Source organism: Oculina patagonica, chromosome 12 (genome assembly GCF_052425735.1).
Source record: "Oculina patagonica isolate OP01 chromosome 12, crgOcupat, whole genome shotgun sequence".
NCBI classification, from domain to species: Eukaryota; Metazoa; Cnidaria; class Anthozoa; order Scleractinia; family Oculinidae; genus Oculina; species Oculina patagonica.
This window is the reverse complement of record NC_135769.1, coordinates 14,754,873-14,772,057: the sequence shown is the minus strand read 5'-3', so window position 1 is coordinate 14,772,057 and position 17,185 is coordinate 14,754,873. Positions and strand designations below refer to the sequence as shown.

At 39.6% G+C, this 17,185-nt stretch overlaps 2 protein-coding genes across 2 annotated transcripts in view; one reads left to right on the top strand and one right to left on the bottom strand.

Moving 5' to 3' along the window:
* Positions 1–2,232, bottom strand: part of LOC144632705 (WD repeat domain phosphoinositide-interacting protein 3-like) — a 33,185-nt gene extending 30,953 nt beyond the window's left edge. The window contains exons 1-2 of the mRNA XM_078491413.1: positions 2,070–2,232; positions 1,898–1,972 (exon numbers count right to left, since the gene is read on the bottom strand). Coding sequence (XP_078347539.1) covers positions 1,898–1,972; positions 2,070–2,145 — 151 coding nt within the window. The 5' untranslated portion in view covers positions 2,146–2,232. The remainder of the gene's footprint in view (positions 1–1,897; positions 1,973–2,069) is intronic.
* Positions 2,233–2,367: 135 nt separating this feature from the next.
* LOC144633098 (cytochrome c oxidase assembly protein COX19-like) overlaps positions 2,368–17,185 on the top strand; it is a 35,645-nt gene continuing 20,827 nt past the window's right edge. Inside the window, exons 1-2 of the mRNA XM_078491886.1 lie at positions 2,368–2,513; positions 10,350–10,461. Of these exons, the coding sequence (XP_078348012.1) occupies positions 2,441–2,513; positions 10,350–10,461 (185 nt within the window). The 5' untranslated portion in view covers positions 2,368–2,440. The remainder of the gene's footprint in view (positions 2,514–10,349; positions 10,462–17,185) is intronic.

Genomic DNA, 17,185 nt, shown 5'->3' with positions numbered 1-17,185 from the left:
GAATAAAAAATCACTAGCACTTACATCGTTTAAAAACGTCAAAAATAAACCATACCAAAAAACTCGCTCTTTTTAAAGATATTATTGAAGTTAAAACAAATGCAAGAGATGGGGGCTTCTTTTAGCTTAGGAGCGGTTAAAAATTAGGCCAAATTTGGTCGCTACAAGTGCCATTCTATTTCGTCATCAGCCTAGGTCGTTAGGGACGTGACCTCGCGTTGACAGCAATGTTGCATGAATCGGCTTTACAACATGCGATCGTATCTACGCAGTGCAAGTGGAATTTCAGTTAAAGACAGCAAAATTCTTTCGTATTTCATCTTCAAATATAATTCGAAAGCATTCACTGTATATATGGCTTTTGTTTAATCCTTTTTAAGCCCATGAAGAAGCTGTCTTGATATCCGACCCTCGCAGAGCCTAGACAAAACGCAGCTTGAGTGTATCGATTTGTTTACGCCGCAATTATATGCACAATGTTTTCTCCGATAGTAGTCGGAAATATCCGTATTTTTTTCGTGCTTTTTCGTGGAGCAATCGTAACGATACAGCCTTGAACACATTGAACAGCGGTCTACCTATAACAATTCAAATATGGCGTCGTAACAACAAAGCGTCGAACGCATATTTTGCTGTTTCATTTGCTAATTTCGCTGCCGTAATCGACTGCCTCGAAATGTCCTTGCAATTTTAAAGTATAGAATTGTCAGATCTCGGTGAAATTTGCACTGTTTATTTGTGTAATGTTAAGGAATATGTGTATAAATACCCGGCGCGGATGAGCCATTTTTGACAAAATTATATGGCTGCATTTCCTCCGCGAAGATAGGAAATTGTTAATCTAAACTACAAAGAAACTGTAATGATAAGTTCAAAGAACAATGCACAGGATAAACCTTCGACTCATAGTAGTTCTTAATGTAAGTTCTTAGCTTGTATTTTATCTACAGGTATATATTGAAAATATTTTATCTTGTATTTTAACTTGTATATATTGTAAATAGTTTAACCAATTTTAACCGATTTTAGCATTTATTAGGATATTTCGATTTTGTTATGTTTCTTTTACTTTAAAGTGTCCCCATTTAGTGGTTTTATTACTGCTATTTTAGTTTTGACACTCAAATAAAGGTTTTATTATTTATTATTATTATTATACTTCATGCAAAAAAGTCGGTATCTCGAAGAGACTTCGATTAAGAAAAGGGGATGATCCTATTGTAGCCTAACAATATTTAATTATAACTGAAAACTTTTCACACAATAATATTGTCCTCATTTACTTGTTCTTTATGTATCTAATTTGGAGGCGTCTATTTTTTAATTTTCGTCCTTTACAAACTAAATCAATAATACCTTGATAATACCTTTTTTGATAATATGGCACCCAGAAACAATTCATTATAAATTTTTTCTTGGGGGGGGGGGGGGGCTTCCCCCTCCTCGGTCCCTGGAATTAAATCAGTGGTATTGTGAATTCATGTCCCTGACTCAAAATAAAATTCCGACTTTTCCCTGACTTTCAAGAAATTGTATTTTCCCTGAACATTTCCGTCTGTGGCAACCATGCAAGAGTTTCTACAGTGTTTGAAGATATATTTATATTAGTCCTTGAAATTTAGGTAAGCTTAAGTTATTTTCACCGGCCACATGATCAATGCAAGACCCCTCAGTCTTTAGAGTTCAACTCTACGAGTTTTTACAATGTCAAATAAGCTGGCCAGTTTAAGCTGGCCACCTGTAGCATTTCTCTTCCCTAAAAAATTCAAGCAAACCAAATCAACTTTGTAAACAAACTTGAAACAATTCAGCTTCCTGTTTTAAGGGTAGTATCCGTTCTATTTTTATGCACTGTCACAGATGCACAGTACCACAAACGTACAAAGCATTAAGTTACCTTGGCGTTCTTTTTCTTTCAAGGGATCACAGTTGTATATCCTAAAACCGTTTTCCATGCCGCAAGAAAAGCAGCCTTTTAGAGAGGAAGTGCATAAAATTAGCAGTATTTCTGAGTTATAAGCTCACATGAACCAAAATGATCAGCTTGATTAAATAAAACTACTACTTACCTTGGTCTTGATTGAAGCCTGCATACAGCAGCCCATTTCCATACGAATTAGTTGGGCTTATATTCATTCTTATCATAAGATTGTACTCATGAAATCTTTACATATTTTAAAACTCACGCGAGAAATTAAATCGTACGACGTCAACTTGGTCGGCCATTTTGTATTTACGCAAGCCATGTGACTTCTGTGACAACTATATTATCCAATGACAAGGCGCAAAAGAAAACAAACTTACTTTATGTCAACGTTTGTGATTGGCTAATTCAATCTACATCCCACAATTCATTTGAATCGAAGATAACAAACATGGCGGCCGAGTAAGCAAGTATAAGAGTCTGCGGGAAATTTTCTGCTGTAGTTTTAACGCAGTTATGAACCCTGGTAGCAGAAAAATATTTCGAGCAAAACCACCAGACAAGGGCAGTTTTCCTTTGGATCATGATGGTGAGTAAAATTGGAAAGCAGTGTAACGATTCTGACAGTTTGTTAGGGCAGTAGACCTTTTTGCGGTAAAATCGGCTAAACTGCAGAATACCCCGCAACTAAAGGGTATTCGGTCGTTTCGAGACAAAGTCGTTTCGAGACAGGTCGTTTGGAGACAAGTCGAGGTCGATTCGAGATACATGTAAAGTCGATTCGAGTCAAGCTCCATTACTTGAAGTCCTTTCGATATACAAAATACTATACTATATATTAAGGTAACCTATATTAATGACCAAACAAACCTTCAAAGACACTTGCTCGAGCGAACATAAGCTTAAACCTTCGTTGTAAAAAAAATATGAACACTGCACAAACGAGACCGAGTTTTGGTCATGTTTATTTACAAAAGTGTTTGTCTCAATATATTTTTGAGACTTCCTCTATAACTTCAGAAAATGTTTTGCCTACGATCAAGAAACACAAATCACATCACGACTGTTAACAAGAGTAACCGAGTTACAACGAGTTATTACAACTTAATATCAAGATGGCCTCCGCGCAGATTTTATTTACGTCGATCGATCAAGTCGCTTCCGCGAAATATTTAAGCTTATTTTACAGAGATAACAAAAATTACCAAACTATTAAAAACAGTCATAATGAACTTTTCTCATACTGAGTTTGTCTCGAATCGACCTCGACTTGTCTCGAAACGACCTGTCTCGAAACGACTTTGTCTCTAAACGACCGTAAACCAACTAAAGCTGTTCCGTGTAGCCACCGAAAATGGCTACGCGGACCGTCCGATCAAACGCTAGTACTGGAAGCGAAAGGAGTAAGAATAATTTTCTCACTCGTCAACATGTTTTTAATCGCTGACTAAATTTTTGTCGGGTGTATTTCGCGGTGAGTTCCACTTTAGTTTGCTTGCGGTTAATTAGTTTCATGATCACTCCGGTTTGCTTGCGGTTAGTTCCACTTTTAGTTTGCTTGCGGTTAGTTCCACTTCGGTTTGCTTGCGGTTAAGTTCTACTGTTGTTCAGTGTTTTCGGTTAGTTCCACTCTGGTTTGCTTGCGGTTAGTTCCACTCCGGTTTGCTTGCGGTTAGTTCCACTCCGGTTTGCTTGCGGTTAGTTCCACTCCGGTTCGCTTGCAGTTAGTTCCACTCCGGTTTGCTTGCGGTTAGTTCCACTCTGGTTTGCTTGCGGTTAGTTCCACTCCGGTTTGCTTGCGGTTAGTTCCACTCCGGTTTGCTTGCGGTTAGTTCCACTCCGGTTTGTTTGCGGTTAGTTCCACTCCGGTTTGCTTGCGGTTAGTTCCACTCCGGTTTGCTTGCGGTTAGTTCCACTCCGGTTTGCTTGCGGTTAGTTCCACTCTGGTTTGCTTGCGGTTAGTTCCACTCCGGTTTGCTTGCGGTTAGTTCCACTCTGGTTTGCTTGCGGTTAGTTCCACTCCGGTTTGCTTGCGGTTAGTTCCACTCTGGTTTGCTTGCGATTAGCTCTTATTTGTTTGTAAGGGAAGCACACTAAAACTAAGTAAAGCCGTTTGTTCGAAGGTCGAAAGCTATTGCCGTTCAACAACATTCATTTTATACGAAACAGGACGAGGTAAGATTTGGACAATTATCGATTCACTGTGTTATTAACTTTGTAGTTTCTCGTTGTTAATTTTTGTCACAGTTTTGAAACACAAATAGTTTTATTTGCTTGATGGCATAGACAAAGGTTCGTGAGTGAATTTCGAGTGTTATGAATAAATTTCGACTGTGTAGATGCGTAGCCACTTTACGAGTGAACTTCGAGAGAGACGCGTAGTCACTTTACGAGTAAACTTCGAGAGCTATGAATAAATTTTGACCGCGTAGACGCGTAGCCACTTTCCTAGTAAACTTCGAGAGCTTTGAATAAGTTTCGACTGCGTAGACGCGTAGCCGAATAGCTGGCTGCACCGTGTAGCTTGAGATGCGGGGTATTCCGCAGTTGCTCCGTAAAATCCGCCATTTTGTAAATGGCCGAGGGCAACATACTGTAAGGGTGCGATTATGGTTAATTTTTTTTTTATTCTTCCGATTGTCCGATTATATAACGACTATCAACACGATTCTCCAATTGTTCCTATTCTTCCGAGTGTCGTCCAATTCACCCTGTGAGCAGAGCCTCTTTTAACTTCCCTGCGGTTGAGATTTGGGAAGTAGAAAGAGGCTCTGATGTTTATTATTGTGCTTTCTCGTGTAACCACGTGTTTATGCAGGTATTTTGTCCATATTTTTGAAACAGGCTTATAAAATCAAACACACTACCATAAAAACTCGTGTATAAGCCGCACTCGTAGATAAGCCGAACCCCCAACTTTGAAGCTTGATTTTGAGAAAAAAATGAAAACTTAAAGCGCTGAGGTAAAAAAGTAGTTGTTTGTTGATGATAAGCTTGGCCATTGAAAGCTTAAAATACCTTTTACAAACTTCTCTTCAATTGAAATCCCAATATCTTGCAATAAAAATGCTCTTTTGACGAGATATTGTCTTTATTGCTAAAGCCCATTGTTGAAAACGATGAAATTTGAGTGGAAATATTACAAGCACAAGAAATTGAGAACGATAGAAAACGATTGCTTAGTAACCACACAGCCAATTGTAAGAGAAGTCTGGGTTGAGTCACGCTTGATCAGTGATAGCTGTACACAAGTTTTTACGGTAATTTCAAATGAATCTTTCTAATTGTGGAGAGATTAAAATTAGAGCACTGACAACCTGGAATAACTATGGGGACTAGCAATTTTTTTGACTGTTTTACTTGTCAAAATAGAAAATTACAAGGAACTGTTTTAATTTCTCAAGGGAATACTTTTCGCCATGGGTGATAAAAGCGTCACTCAATAGTAATGCGTCAACACTTGCGATCCCGTAGCAAAAACGTGACTTGTCAGATTTACAAACGTTATTAGAACGAATCTAAAACGTGACTAGTTCATATCATACATGACATAACCAGTTGAGAATGTGAGTTGTTCAGCTTTCTTATTGCAACACAAAACTCAATGTAAGCGTTTCTGAAAGGCGATCGATAAAAAGCATCGCTAATATTTAAAGTAAGGCCCTGAAACACGAATAAATAATCACTAGCACTTAACTGCTTTTAATAACAGTTAATGTCACTGTTCACATATTCACTGTGAGTAACGCAATATCCGATAACGCAAAAGTAAAGACAACAACAACAAGATGGCGTTATAGGGGGAACACAGCTCTTAGCAGGTAAGTTCGCGACTTCGGGCTGTGCACGAAAAATACAAGCCTCACTTATCTCTCCGCAAACTTGGGGATTAGGATAAGAGTATTGGCAGAGCCTCACTTATCTCCCCAGCGCCGTACGGGCTGGATCGGACAAGATTCAGGCAAAGGTATAGAATTGCAAGGCAAAATAACGTCAAAAGCTTCGGGGAAGTCGCTACGCAGACTTAACTGCCACAGATGCGTGCAAGGCATGCATCCCCCAAGCAAACCTCCAAACCTAAGAATACACTACTAGATACGCTAGTCATTCTAGAGCCAGCAGAAAGGAACACTGATTCTGGAGTGCGAATGTATAGCTGATAACAGTCGGATGACCAATGGCCTAAGACCTTAATTAGCCAGTCTGGCAGATCCGCAGCTGCTGCAGTGGATGCGGCGCTTATACGAAAACTATGACCTTTTAGACTCCTGTATGAGAGTCCAGCGCTGCGTGCCGAGTCCCGAAGCAGCTTAGCAACAGACGACCTAGTGAGGAGGGATCCGGGCTGAAAATAAAACTAGGGCCCGGACCAAGAAATTATGTTTCATGGAGATGAGCACTAAAAATCGTACGAGGTCCATGACCCTGGGAGCCTTGGGGTGACCCAAGTTAATGATTGCGACAACGCTTTCATTATCGCACCAAAACTGAAGATGTTTTCCCGAAAATTGGGGGTGCCATAAGGCACAAGCTATCACAATAGGGAAGAGCTCTTGCCACGCAATACTAATCCCTTTTAATTTATTAATGAGGAGGTGTTGAGGCCACCGACCTTGAAACCATTTGCCATTAAAGTAACCCCCAAACCCCACTGTACTGGCTGCATCAGTGTAAAGCCCCAAGTCAGGGGCAGCAGTGAGAAATGAATCAAGAAATCAAAGGCTCTTCAAATAAGCGTTCAATAATGTAACAGTCTTACTTCATTTGCCTTTAAATGCTTTTTTTTTTCATGTGAGATGCGTCAATGGGTCACTAATGCTTTGTGCTCTCCGGCTTCCTAGCGCAAATTCTTTTTTTTTCACCACCAAAATAAAGTGTAACTTTTGAATATGTTTTTTACTGTCTTGGATGCGCTGAATTGCGTTTTCAATTACTTTTCTGTCAGCACAGATATAATATACGTACTGAGCAGCCACAAGCATTATTATTTTTTGAGCAAGCGATGAAATTTGAGAAAAAGATGCGCCTGAGCACTTTGTGTTTCTGCTACCCTCAAAAAGATGAAAAACGGATGACGTGCCACAAGATGACGTAACGCGAAACAGAAACGTGCTATGCAACTCGTGTTTTTCCGGTGAGCTGAAACGTTTATTAAGTCACCTCACGTGGCAAGCGAAACTGCATGTATTTTGTACATGCTATCAGAGTTAAAGTCACATTCTCACTTCATTTCCATTTTTGAATGTTTTTTTTTTTTCATGGGAGTTGCGTGAATGGGTCATTGATAGTTTGTGCTCTCAGGCTTCGTAGAGCGAATTTATTTTTACCACTGAAAACGGATGACGTGACACGAGATGACGTGACGCGAAACAAAAACGTGCCGCGATACGAACTGAAAACATGTGCTATCAGTAAGTCACAGTCTCACTTCATTTGCCTCTTTGAATGTTTTTTTTTTCTCATGAAAGTTTCGTGAATGGGTCAGTGATGGCTTGTGCTCTCGGTTTGTGGAGCGAATTTTTTTACCACTAGAATAAAGTGTAATAACCTTTGATCCTCTTTTGCATTTAGGAAATTTCTTTTGTAAATACTGATCAACCTCGCTTCCTGGAAGAGAGAGTTCTTGGGAATGAGGTTGGAGAATAATCTTTTTCTGATTGACACGTGCTGATCAATGCGTTTAAAGGACCTTTTTGTCAGCACGTTTACCTTTTGATGCATAAATTAATTGCGGTTTGATATCAGAATAGAGTGAGTGAGTGAATTAAAGTCAAAAGTCATTTTAATACCCTCATTACCATTCAGTAAAAGGAATGCCCATTCTAACTGTTGAGGAAGACCCTCCACATGGATAAATCCCGGAAATATTCCTTGTTGAGGCGCACATGGTGAAACTGGCTTGGGACCACATGGGACAACTACTTTGCATGCGAATTGCAAGGTACTGATAAGGGATTGGAGTTCAATGAGACGAGTGGAGCGACGACCTTTAAAGGAATCTACAGGGTAATAACATCTTAATCCTGGCGAGCTTGTCCTCAGGGAGACAAGCCTCCATGCTGACACTATCGAGGACAATCCCCATGAACTCTATGACTTGGGTGGGGCCCAGAGTTTTACCTGCAACAGTTGGCACCTTAACGGACATGAAAAGGTTTAACAGAGAGGCAAAACTACCCAGGCAATCTAGTTTAGTACGTTCTGCAATGAAAAAATCGTCTAGGATGTGAATAACATGCTGCAACCCATAATTATTATGCTAAGTATCCATTTCAAGGCATCGGATATCTGGTTGAAAAGGTAGGGGGCACTGCAAAGGCCAAAGGGGAGGTAAAGGTCAACAAAGTATTGCGATTGCCAGTAAATGCCCAAAAGATTCCAATCATTGGGGTGAATGGGCATAAGGCGGAAGGCTGACTTCAGATCAGTCTTTGCCATGAACGACCCAGGACCCAGCTGTTGTAAAACGCTGATAGCATCATCAATGCGAACATACCGGAGGGAGTAGGGAACCTTGGGGATATGGTTATTTATGCTGTCCACTTCTAGGCAGGAGAAGTGATAAATGATTCGTCATTCAGTGGAGTGTTTTTTAGGAACCACACCTGTAGGGTGACATTGAAAATCGGGAAGTGGTAAGAAAGGGAATGGACCCGCAACCCGGCCCAGCTAAATTTCTTTACATAAATTGGCAGTGACAACCCGTGGTGTTGATATGCAGAAATGAGATTGCATGACACCCGAGTTTTTTAGGGCCCAGTGTAACCAATGCAAGTACCATATTTAAGAGCATTAACTAAAGTAGTAACAAAATTACGATTGGGATGATTAAGTAATTCTTAAGCTAATTTGTCGACATTAAGGTCGCGGGGGATACCTACAGCATGAATAAATTCATGAAGAAAAATTTTGCTTGACCTGCATCTTTTAAAATGCTTATTTCTCAGCTGTTATGGGTGCGATTATGCTCAAATTTTACAGAGACACAAAGAAATGATGAAAGATTGCGAAAGTCGTCTTTTATTTGGTAGATTGCATTTAACGGCCATGTTATAGCCTCGTGAGTGCCAAATTGGGAAAAACATGATTTTGTGGCAGAGTTTGCGGAACGAGTAGGAGACAGTACACTGTGATCTTGTCAAAAACTAATCAGTCAATACCTCTAGAGTGTCATAACAGAAGCGGATTTTTTAATTTAAAGTTTGCCAGCAAGTTACGGCGGTTTAAGTGCGCAAATTTGAATTTAATGTCTTAATTCTACCTCTTTCTAAAAGCGCTCTTTTAAAATTACGCTTCTGTTATGACACACTTCAGTATTCATAGTTTACCTATCTGCAGTGGCAAGTCATGAAGTTCTGTATCCGTGCTGTATTCTCTGCCACAAAATAGTCGGAAAAGTCCAAACTTTGAGATTTCCGAAGATGTCCCGACCTAAATACGATCATTTTGCCAAGGAGAGATGTAATTATGGTAATTATATTCCACGCTTTTATGGTGAGAACAATGCGTTTTTAAACAGGACACGATTGTTTATGCCGAATATTTTTGTGATTACTCTGAGTTGCAGAAATATTCAAATTTAGATGAAAATAAGCTCAAAGACTTCCTACAAACTATGTGAACGTATATCGCTAAGTTGGGTTTTAAATTAGTTAAAATATCAAAGAAACAGGGATTTTTTACAAATCACGCGCACGCGCCCATATTTTTGTCCAGTCATAAATATCTCGTAAAGTTGTCCATGTCAGTCGTTGTACTTCGTGCATACGCTTTAAATAAATGCATAATGATGAGCCTAAGGTGTCCCCCGCGACCTTAATGGGGGTAGAAACCGTTGACTGGTGGTGATGTCGACGTAGTCCCACCTTACTTTTTGCTGCGATCACTGGATGAGCCTTGCTTGTGGCTGCCACTGGATTGTCTTAGGCAGGTGAACAGGGTATGGCTGTTGGAGCCACATCGGCGGCAGACATGTGGGTAGTGGCAGGGATGGCATTGACAGCCAGAGGTCTTGTTAAAGTCAAAGCAGACTGTGGCGGGGCAGCAAGGCTTCTTGCTGGGGTCCTGACTGGGGCATTCGTCCTGCTGGTGGTAGGGGCGCAGAGTATCTTTACCTCTAGAGTTTTATCCAGTGGGCGGTTGATGCCCAAAGGAGTAGCCACATTGGATGCATGTCGGCTTCTAGAAATTGATGACCCGATATCCAACGGCGGGTTTACTGAACAATTAAGTTATCAACTAAATCTTTTAAAGATTACTCCAATTTGGACTGTATTGAACCTGCGCCACTGATTTGAATTTATGTAGACCATGTGGCCAACTCTCGTAAACCCATACATTGTTTTAGTTTTAGTCCAAATTTTGCATTTTATCATACACATGTCAATTTGCCTTGGTAATTATAAACTGTAAATTAATTTTACAGGTGAATGTAAGGAGTACATGAAAAAATATATGAAGTGCTTGAGGGAGAATAACAATGGGAATCACATGTGTAGAACAGAGTCAAAGAACTATCTTCAGTGTAGGATGGATAGGTATGTGTTACTCATCTTTTAAACATTCCAGTTGTAGACACAAAAAAATTGGTCGCCATGGCCAGTGAAAACAAAATTTGGCAGCAAATTTTTCCAAATGGCCACCCTAATTTGGCAACCAGTGCAGTGCAAAGGGCTGCATTAACATTTTTTTGCAGTATAATCACTAAGCCAAACAAATCTGACTGCAACCCTTAGTGCCCATGTTGCTTGAGAGACGCTGGGAACGAGGTTGGTTGCTTATCTGTTTGCATTACGTATAAACTGGCTTAGACTGAGCTGTTTGTTTTGCTGTTCGGTGTCTCAGATCACGGATCGGAGCTACCAGTATAAAAATTGTGTTTCTATTACTCGATGGAGATGCAGACAGTTGTCGTTGTCACGGCAATCATTAGTCACGTCGCTGGAAGAAGCAATGCAAAAATAAAAACCAAAATCACATCAAATATTAATGTTGAAAACAAGCAAGTAAGATGTTTACAAAACACTCATTCAATTTAATTGGGACTCGTTCATTATAATTGGGACTAATTGGTGTTAGCTGTTATTTCCTGTTATCAGGTATTAGAGCCAATCAGGGTCAGGTTTATCTTTGGCTAAAAGTTGACCTAATGTTATCTGCTAACAAAGCCATTATATCCAATAACAAGTTTGTTATTGAATAACAAGTTAACAGGCTATAATACCTCAGTTTTCGTCGGCTAATGTTAGACATTTTAGCCAATGAAGTTCTTAGGAGCAAAAACCAAAATTCCTGTTTGCTAAGAAAAGACTGGAACACATGCATTCACATACCTTGAATTAACTAAAACACACATCATTCGAATTTCGTTTCAGACTTAAATGGTTTTCTCGTTCATTAAGATCAGATGATAAAAAGTGAAATTTTTATCGAATTTGTTGTAAGGCCCGTGCTACTGAACCAAAAACTCGAATGTTATGTGAATGTTCTGTAAACCTTCGTTGCTATAAAAACACAATTCATTACAAATAGTTTTAATATCTTCAGTGAGTTGGTAATACAATTTGCTTTGTTTCGTCAAAGCACTCTATGATAAAAGAGAGTTTCAGTTTGCGAACAAAAAAAGTTGAATTCGTTATAAAAGACCGCCAAAGACCGCCGCCGGAAATAGCAGTTCTCAAATGGCAACTGTTGACATTCCACTGCTTTCCAGCAGGCAATGACTTGTCATGTCAGACGTTCAGTTGCTTCTTTCTTGTCCCAAACTGACTTTAGGAAACTAGTCACATTGTTTCACTGCACTGTAACTTAAAGGTTTTCCTCTGTAAGTAAATAGAGAGGATATTCAATTAGAGCCCCGATCAAGAGTACGTCGCCGTTATTTCTATTTTTACATCGCGCGCTTTCTGTTTTTTTACATAACAGCAAACCAATGGCTTTAAAATTAACACGAGCCACACCGTGACACGAGTAGCACATTTTGTTTGCTTTTCGTTTCAAAGTTGACAGGTATTACCCACACACAGCGAATAACTCTCCCTGATGTAATACAACAACGAGTCAAAGAGAAGACGACGGAGCGACGAATTTGTATGAGAAAAGAACGACACGGTTGTTGCAAAAAATGTTTTGCATTACTACTAAAAACCAGGGAATTGATTTGAACTTTGGAAATTCTTTTTTCACTTCAGTATTGTTACGGTAAAAGCCGCCAATAGATGTGTGTAATGTTTATTCAAAAATTTGGTGATGTAAAATTAATGGTACAGTATTTTATTTCTCACACACCCAAGTGCTTTTGCTGCCGTGTACCGACCATTGCTTATAAAGCGTTATCAACGAGACCGATCGATACTGTGGATCCCTGAAGTCGTCTAATATTTATATGAGGAAAATAACTACGAGTGAAAATTTCGAACAAATCGTAAATTACATCGCTTTTATTTCATGGAGTAAAATACTACCTAACTTCGGTTCCAATACAATAACCCTGATTTCTGAAGTTAACAGTCACTGACTGAGAAATCCAGGCAGGCAGTCAAAGATGGGGGTCGGCCGATTTGCTTCATACTAACACCATCAATAGGTTAGGTGGACTTATGAATAAATATACTAAACTTGGCTCCTCAATCGTTTTTGTTTAGGAGATATGAGGTCCACTATTTATCACCCCATCAGGGCCTAGATTTACCAGTAAATTTGACCCAAATTTGAAAACCACTATAAACTACAAAATTAAACGAACGGAATTTTTATTTTCTGTGTGGCATAAACAGACATAGAACTACTTGTAAAAATCCAGAAATGTACGAAATAAGCACAGGTAAGTCTACACCGTTCACGTTTTGAACACCTACTTTTTACATTTTCGAATGAGCAAGATTTTGCCCATTTTCGAGTTCCCGTAGAACACACAACTATAACTGCAGAAATCATTGGATACCACAGATAAGTGCTCTTACCTTTCCTCTATCATAAACAGCAATAATCTTTTTGGGCCATTGAAACAGCAAGATTTTAGAGCACCTCAATGTAGTTCATGTAGGCGATATCGTCTTCGACAACACACGAAGCAACCAATGTGTTTTTAAACCACTCCTCGAGTCCACTTTGAGTTTTTCCGAGGTTAAATAAATGCAATTGACTGAATTCCTTCCGAAATATTCTCAACCCGTCGATTATTCATTAAACAGTGAAGAAAACGTGGAAAACACGAAAATAACAGAGCGACGCCATTTTGGATTTGACAACTCGCAGGGGCCTGGAATTCATTTCCCAAGGAGGGTAGGGTGGGTGATTGTTTCAACAGGTGTATCACAGGGGTTAGGGCTAGCAGGGCCGAATCAATGTTTATGCTATTTACAAAGGGAGTAGCTTGTTTATTTAGTTTTATACTATGACAGCAATAAAAAATATATTTTAATAAGATAATAAAATACGAACGAGTTTGAATAAAGTATATTTCTTTTTGTTTTTTTTTTTTTTTCTGTACATCACTCCATCCGTCTGCTCTGCAGATTCTCCAGTGCCAATTATATTTTTTAAGCTACTTATTTTATATTGATACGGTTAAATAAATATATATATTTATATTTACTCAGAGTCTTCCCTTTATATACCGTGTATATATATTTTTATCATATATCAACGCGTCATACAGGCACCAGGTTTTGCGATGTTATCTACATAGCCGGCTTGAAATATAATGTACGATGGAAAATGAGTTGCTCATTCTCAAATGAAAACAGTGTGTGCGGTGCAACACCATACGCTCCAACCGAGCTTCATGTAATTCCTTTAGAAGCATGTAGCAAGGATTTAACCGAATATCTAACTAAATTGGGTGTCAGTGGAAGCCGTGGTGTTGGTACACAGATCACAGAGAGTGAAGTTATTCTCAATCGCGCTGGATTACATTCCCTGTCAAAGAAAGAGAGAGGAAGGATTACCGTGTGTCCAAAGCACCGATACGAACTGACAACACATTACCAAAAGTTGTCATCCAGTTGCTGTACCCATCTTATAGAGGCGAAGCGAAAAAATTGAAAAATCCTCGTCGGGTAAACAAGCAGGTGTCAGAGGAAATCTATGAGGTGTATCATGTTTCAGTGCCAATCGGTTCCGGTAAGTACAAAGTACAAAAAATTATTATTTAGTACAGCTTTTCACATGTTGGATTTTTCATGAAGATTCAAGAGAAAAATAAATATTATTATATTCGTGCTAATTATTTCATTCTTTTAGTGTGTTTCCATATTTAGCTGTTTATCAGTTTGAAATTTTGCTTCAGTGTGGAAAGTGAAGCATTCAATTGACCAACACGTTTAGCTTGCCGTCGTGTTTTTCAGAAAACCTTATCAATACCTTTACATCTTTCTTGTTTCAGCCCTATGTAACACATGCCGAAAAGGCCATTCAAAAAGTGATGAAGAGACCAAGGTGAATATTTTGAATTAAAATACATCGCTATTCCCCTGATAATATATAAAGTTTGATAGCACTCGGCAATATAAATAGATTTTGCCAAACATAAAAGCGAAGCTCCTCGGCTATCCACTTAGCCTTTAACTGAATTAATTTGTGGTCAGGGTGGGTTTTGCTGCTTCCCTCCCTCAGTCAGAATAGAGGAGTGGGTAATTATTCCCCTTTTAGTAACACAAGCCTCCAGGTTTCTTCTTCGCCAACAGAAGCAAAAAATGCTGTGTCAATGTGCGCATGTTTTACATTTTTTCCTAAAGCTTGGTAAGTAACATCTAGAGTTGTTTGGGAGGTCTGTCGACATGACTCTTACACTACTAATATTTTAGTTGTCGGCGATCGAAAATGCCACGCCCTTCATACCTAATCCTTTATAATTCTTCACTTGCAAAAAACAGCAGAGTATTTATGGATAAGAGTGCATTCGGCGAACTGCACGCGTAAATAGTTAAAAAATCTGAATATTACATTGCTATTCGTTTCTTTCAGGGTAAAGTGGATACGATGAAAATGAGGCAGTGCTCTAAGGAAGAATGAGTTTTCAATAAAGGTTAATGGTAGTTTCATCTCTACTGATTAAGACTTTAAAGAGTAAATAAGGCAATGAATTAAATCGAGCGTCTTGTCCCCGGGGGAATGGGGGTACTTCCTGTTAAGACCTATACGGCGAGGCTCCGCCCGAAGGTCTGAAAGGGTAGGGAAATCTGACGTTAAGGCATTAAAATTTGCCTTTTATAAAATATTTCGAACTGACGCAACTGGCTGTATCATTTTAATTTACTAAGCGCTGTATGAAAATGACACGAAAACTCCCGGTTTTTATTATATGTCATGTCATGTAGGTATATAGAACGGGTACATTTTTCAATAAAGGTTTACGAAAGAGGTGCCTTTTCTTTCAAAACGGTATATAAAAGGGTAAGAGGTTGGATTTCAGGGCGCGGTGCCTCCCCGTATAAAACGTTTTCTAGTTTTGTAGTTTAGTATAGAAGTTTCATATCAACTGATTTAGACTTTAAAAATAAATAAGGAAAAGAATAAAATCGAGCGTTCAGTCCCCGGGGGAATGGGGGTACTTCCTGTTAAGACCTATACGGCGAGACTCCGCCTGAAAAGTCTGAAAGGGTAGGGAAATCTGACGTTTAGGCATTAAAATTTGCCTTTTATAAAATATTTCGAACAGACGCAACTGGCTGTATTTACTATCGCTATATGAAAATGACACGAAAACTCCCTGTTTTAATTATATGTCATTCATGTAGGTATATAACGGGTACATTTTTTCAATAAGTTTACGAGAGGTGCCTTTTCTTCTTTTGGGAATTTACAGTGGGATCTTCCACTAGGTGGCTCTTCTTGATCCCACTGATTCCAGTCGTTGGATTTGGAAGTGTTGGTTTTTGTGGAGGGAGGAAAACCGGAGAACCCGGAGAAAAACCCTCGGAGCAAGGACGAGAACCAACAACAAACTCAACCCACATATGGTACCGGGCCGGAATCGAACCCGGGCCACATTGGTGGGAGGCGAGTGCTCTCACCACTGCGCCACCCTTGCTCCCCGCTAGGGTAAGGGGTTGGATTTGAGGCGTGGTGCCTCCCCGTATAAAACTTTTCTAGTAACGCGCGCCGCGCACACTGTTTATACTTTCTATTGAATATTACATTTTTTTATTCGTGTCTATCCAGGGTAAAGAAGAGAACGCTAGAAATGAAGGCAGTACAGTGAAGAAAGACGGACTCCGGTAAGGTATATAGTGTGTTCGACTCATATTTGGACTTTGAAGAGAACATTAACTTGTCATTTCCTAACCCCTCTGAGTTTGAATACACATTGGACAGTACTGTTGCCGACAATGAAGGAGACGATGAAGATGTCAGTTTTTGGATCGATGAAGAACAGCGTCAGCATGAAAGACGCGCAGTCTTAAATGAAGCAGTAGGAAATATATCAGATGGAAGGGTTAGTCCGATAGCATCGACACTCAATTCGAATTGGGAAAGTATATCAAGTACACAAAAGCCTACTATTTGCGGAAAGTCCTCAAGTTCTAGTGCTGTTTTGACAACCATTGCACCAGATCAAGAAGAGAAAGTATTTGATCACTGAAGTATTCTTCAACCGGGACGAAAACGGCAAATATGACGACAGAAAGAAGTAACAATCGAATGTCAATCTGGGGGTGTATAATGAAGCGGAAAGTCGTCAAACTCGATCAATTCTGTCGATGTTTGCTAAGCATTTTTCAAGAAGGAGCTCAGAGAGATGATTCCTGGTCTAAGTAATTGGCAAATAGATCAACCCGCAGCCATGCTACTGAAAAAGGACCAGGTCAACCAGTGGTACCAGTACCTATTAAAAGGACACGCCTTGATCCAGCCAAAAACCACTTCGTCAACTTTATTGCAAGACCAAACTTTTTACAGGACGTAGCGTACGGAACTAGTGCTGAAGCTTGACTCTGGCGAGAATCACCATTCCAAATGTGATAAGAACATGGTGCCCTCAAGAATAATCAAGCAATACATTGCTTATTGTAAGAAACAGTGTTTGAGCCAGCCAGCGAAAGAACACTATATAGGATCATCGAAGTGTGTGCTGCGTCAACGCAGAAGTCGCTACAGGGATTAATTATTTCTTAACGGAAGGGGCACAAGCGCTACCTCAAAACGGACTTTAAGAGCCACGTCGGACCCGATGAAGATGTGCAGACCACTCACTAGGTACAGTCTTAGCGATCCTCAAAACGACGTCTTCGCCCATCAATGTGATCACACTCTGATCAT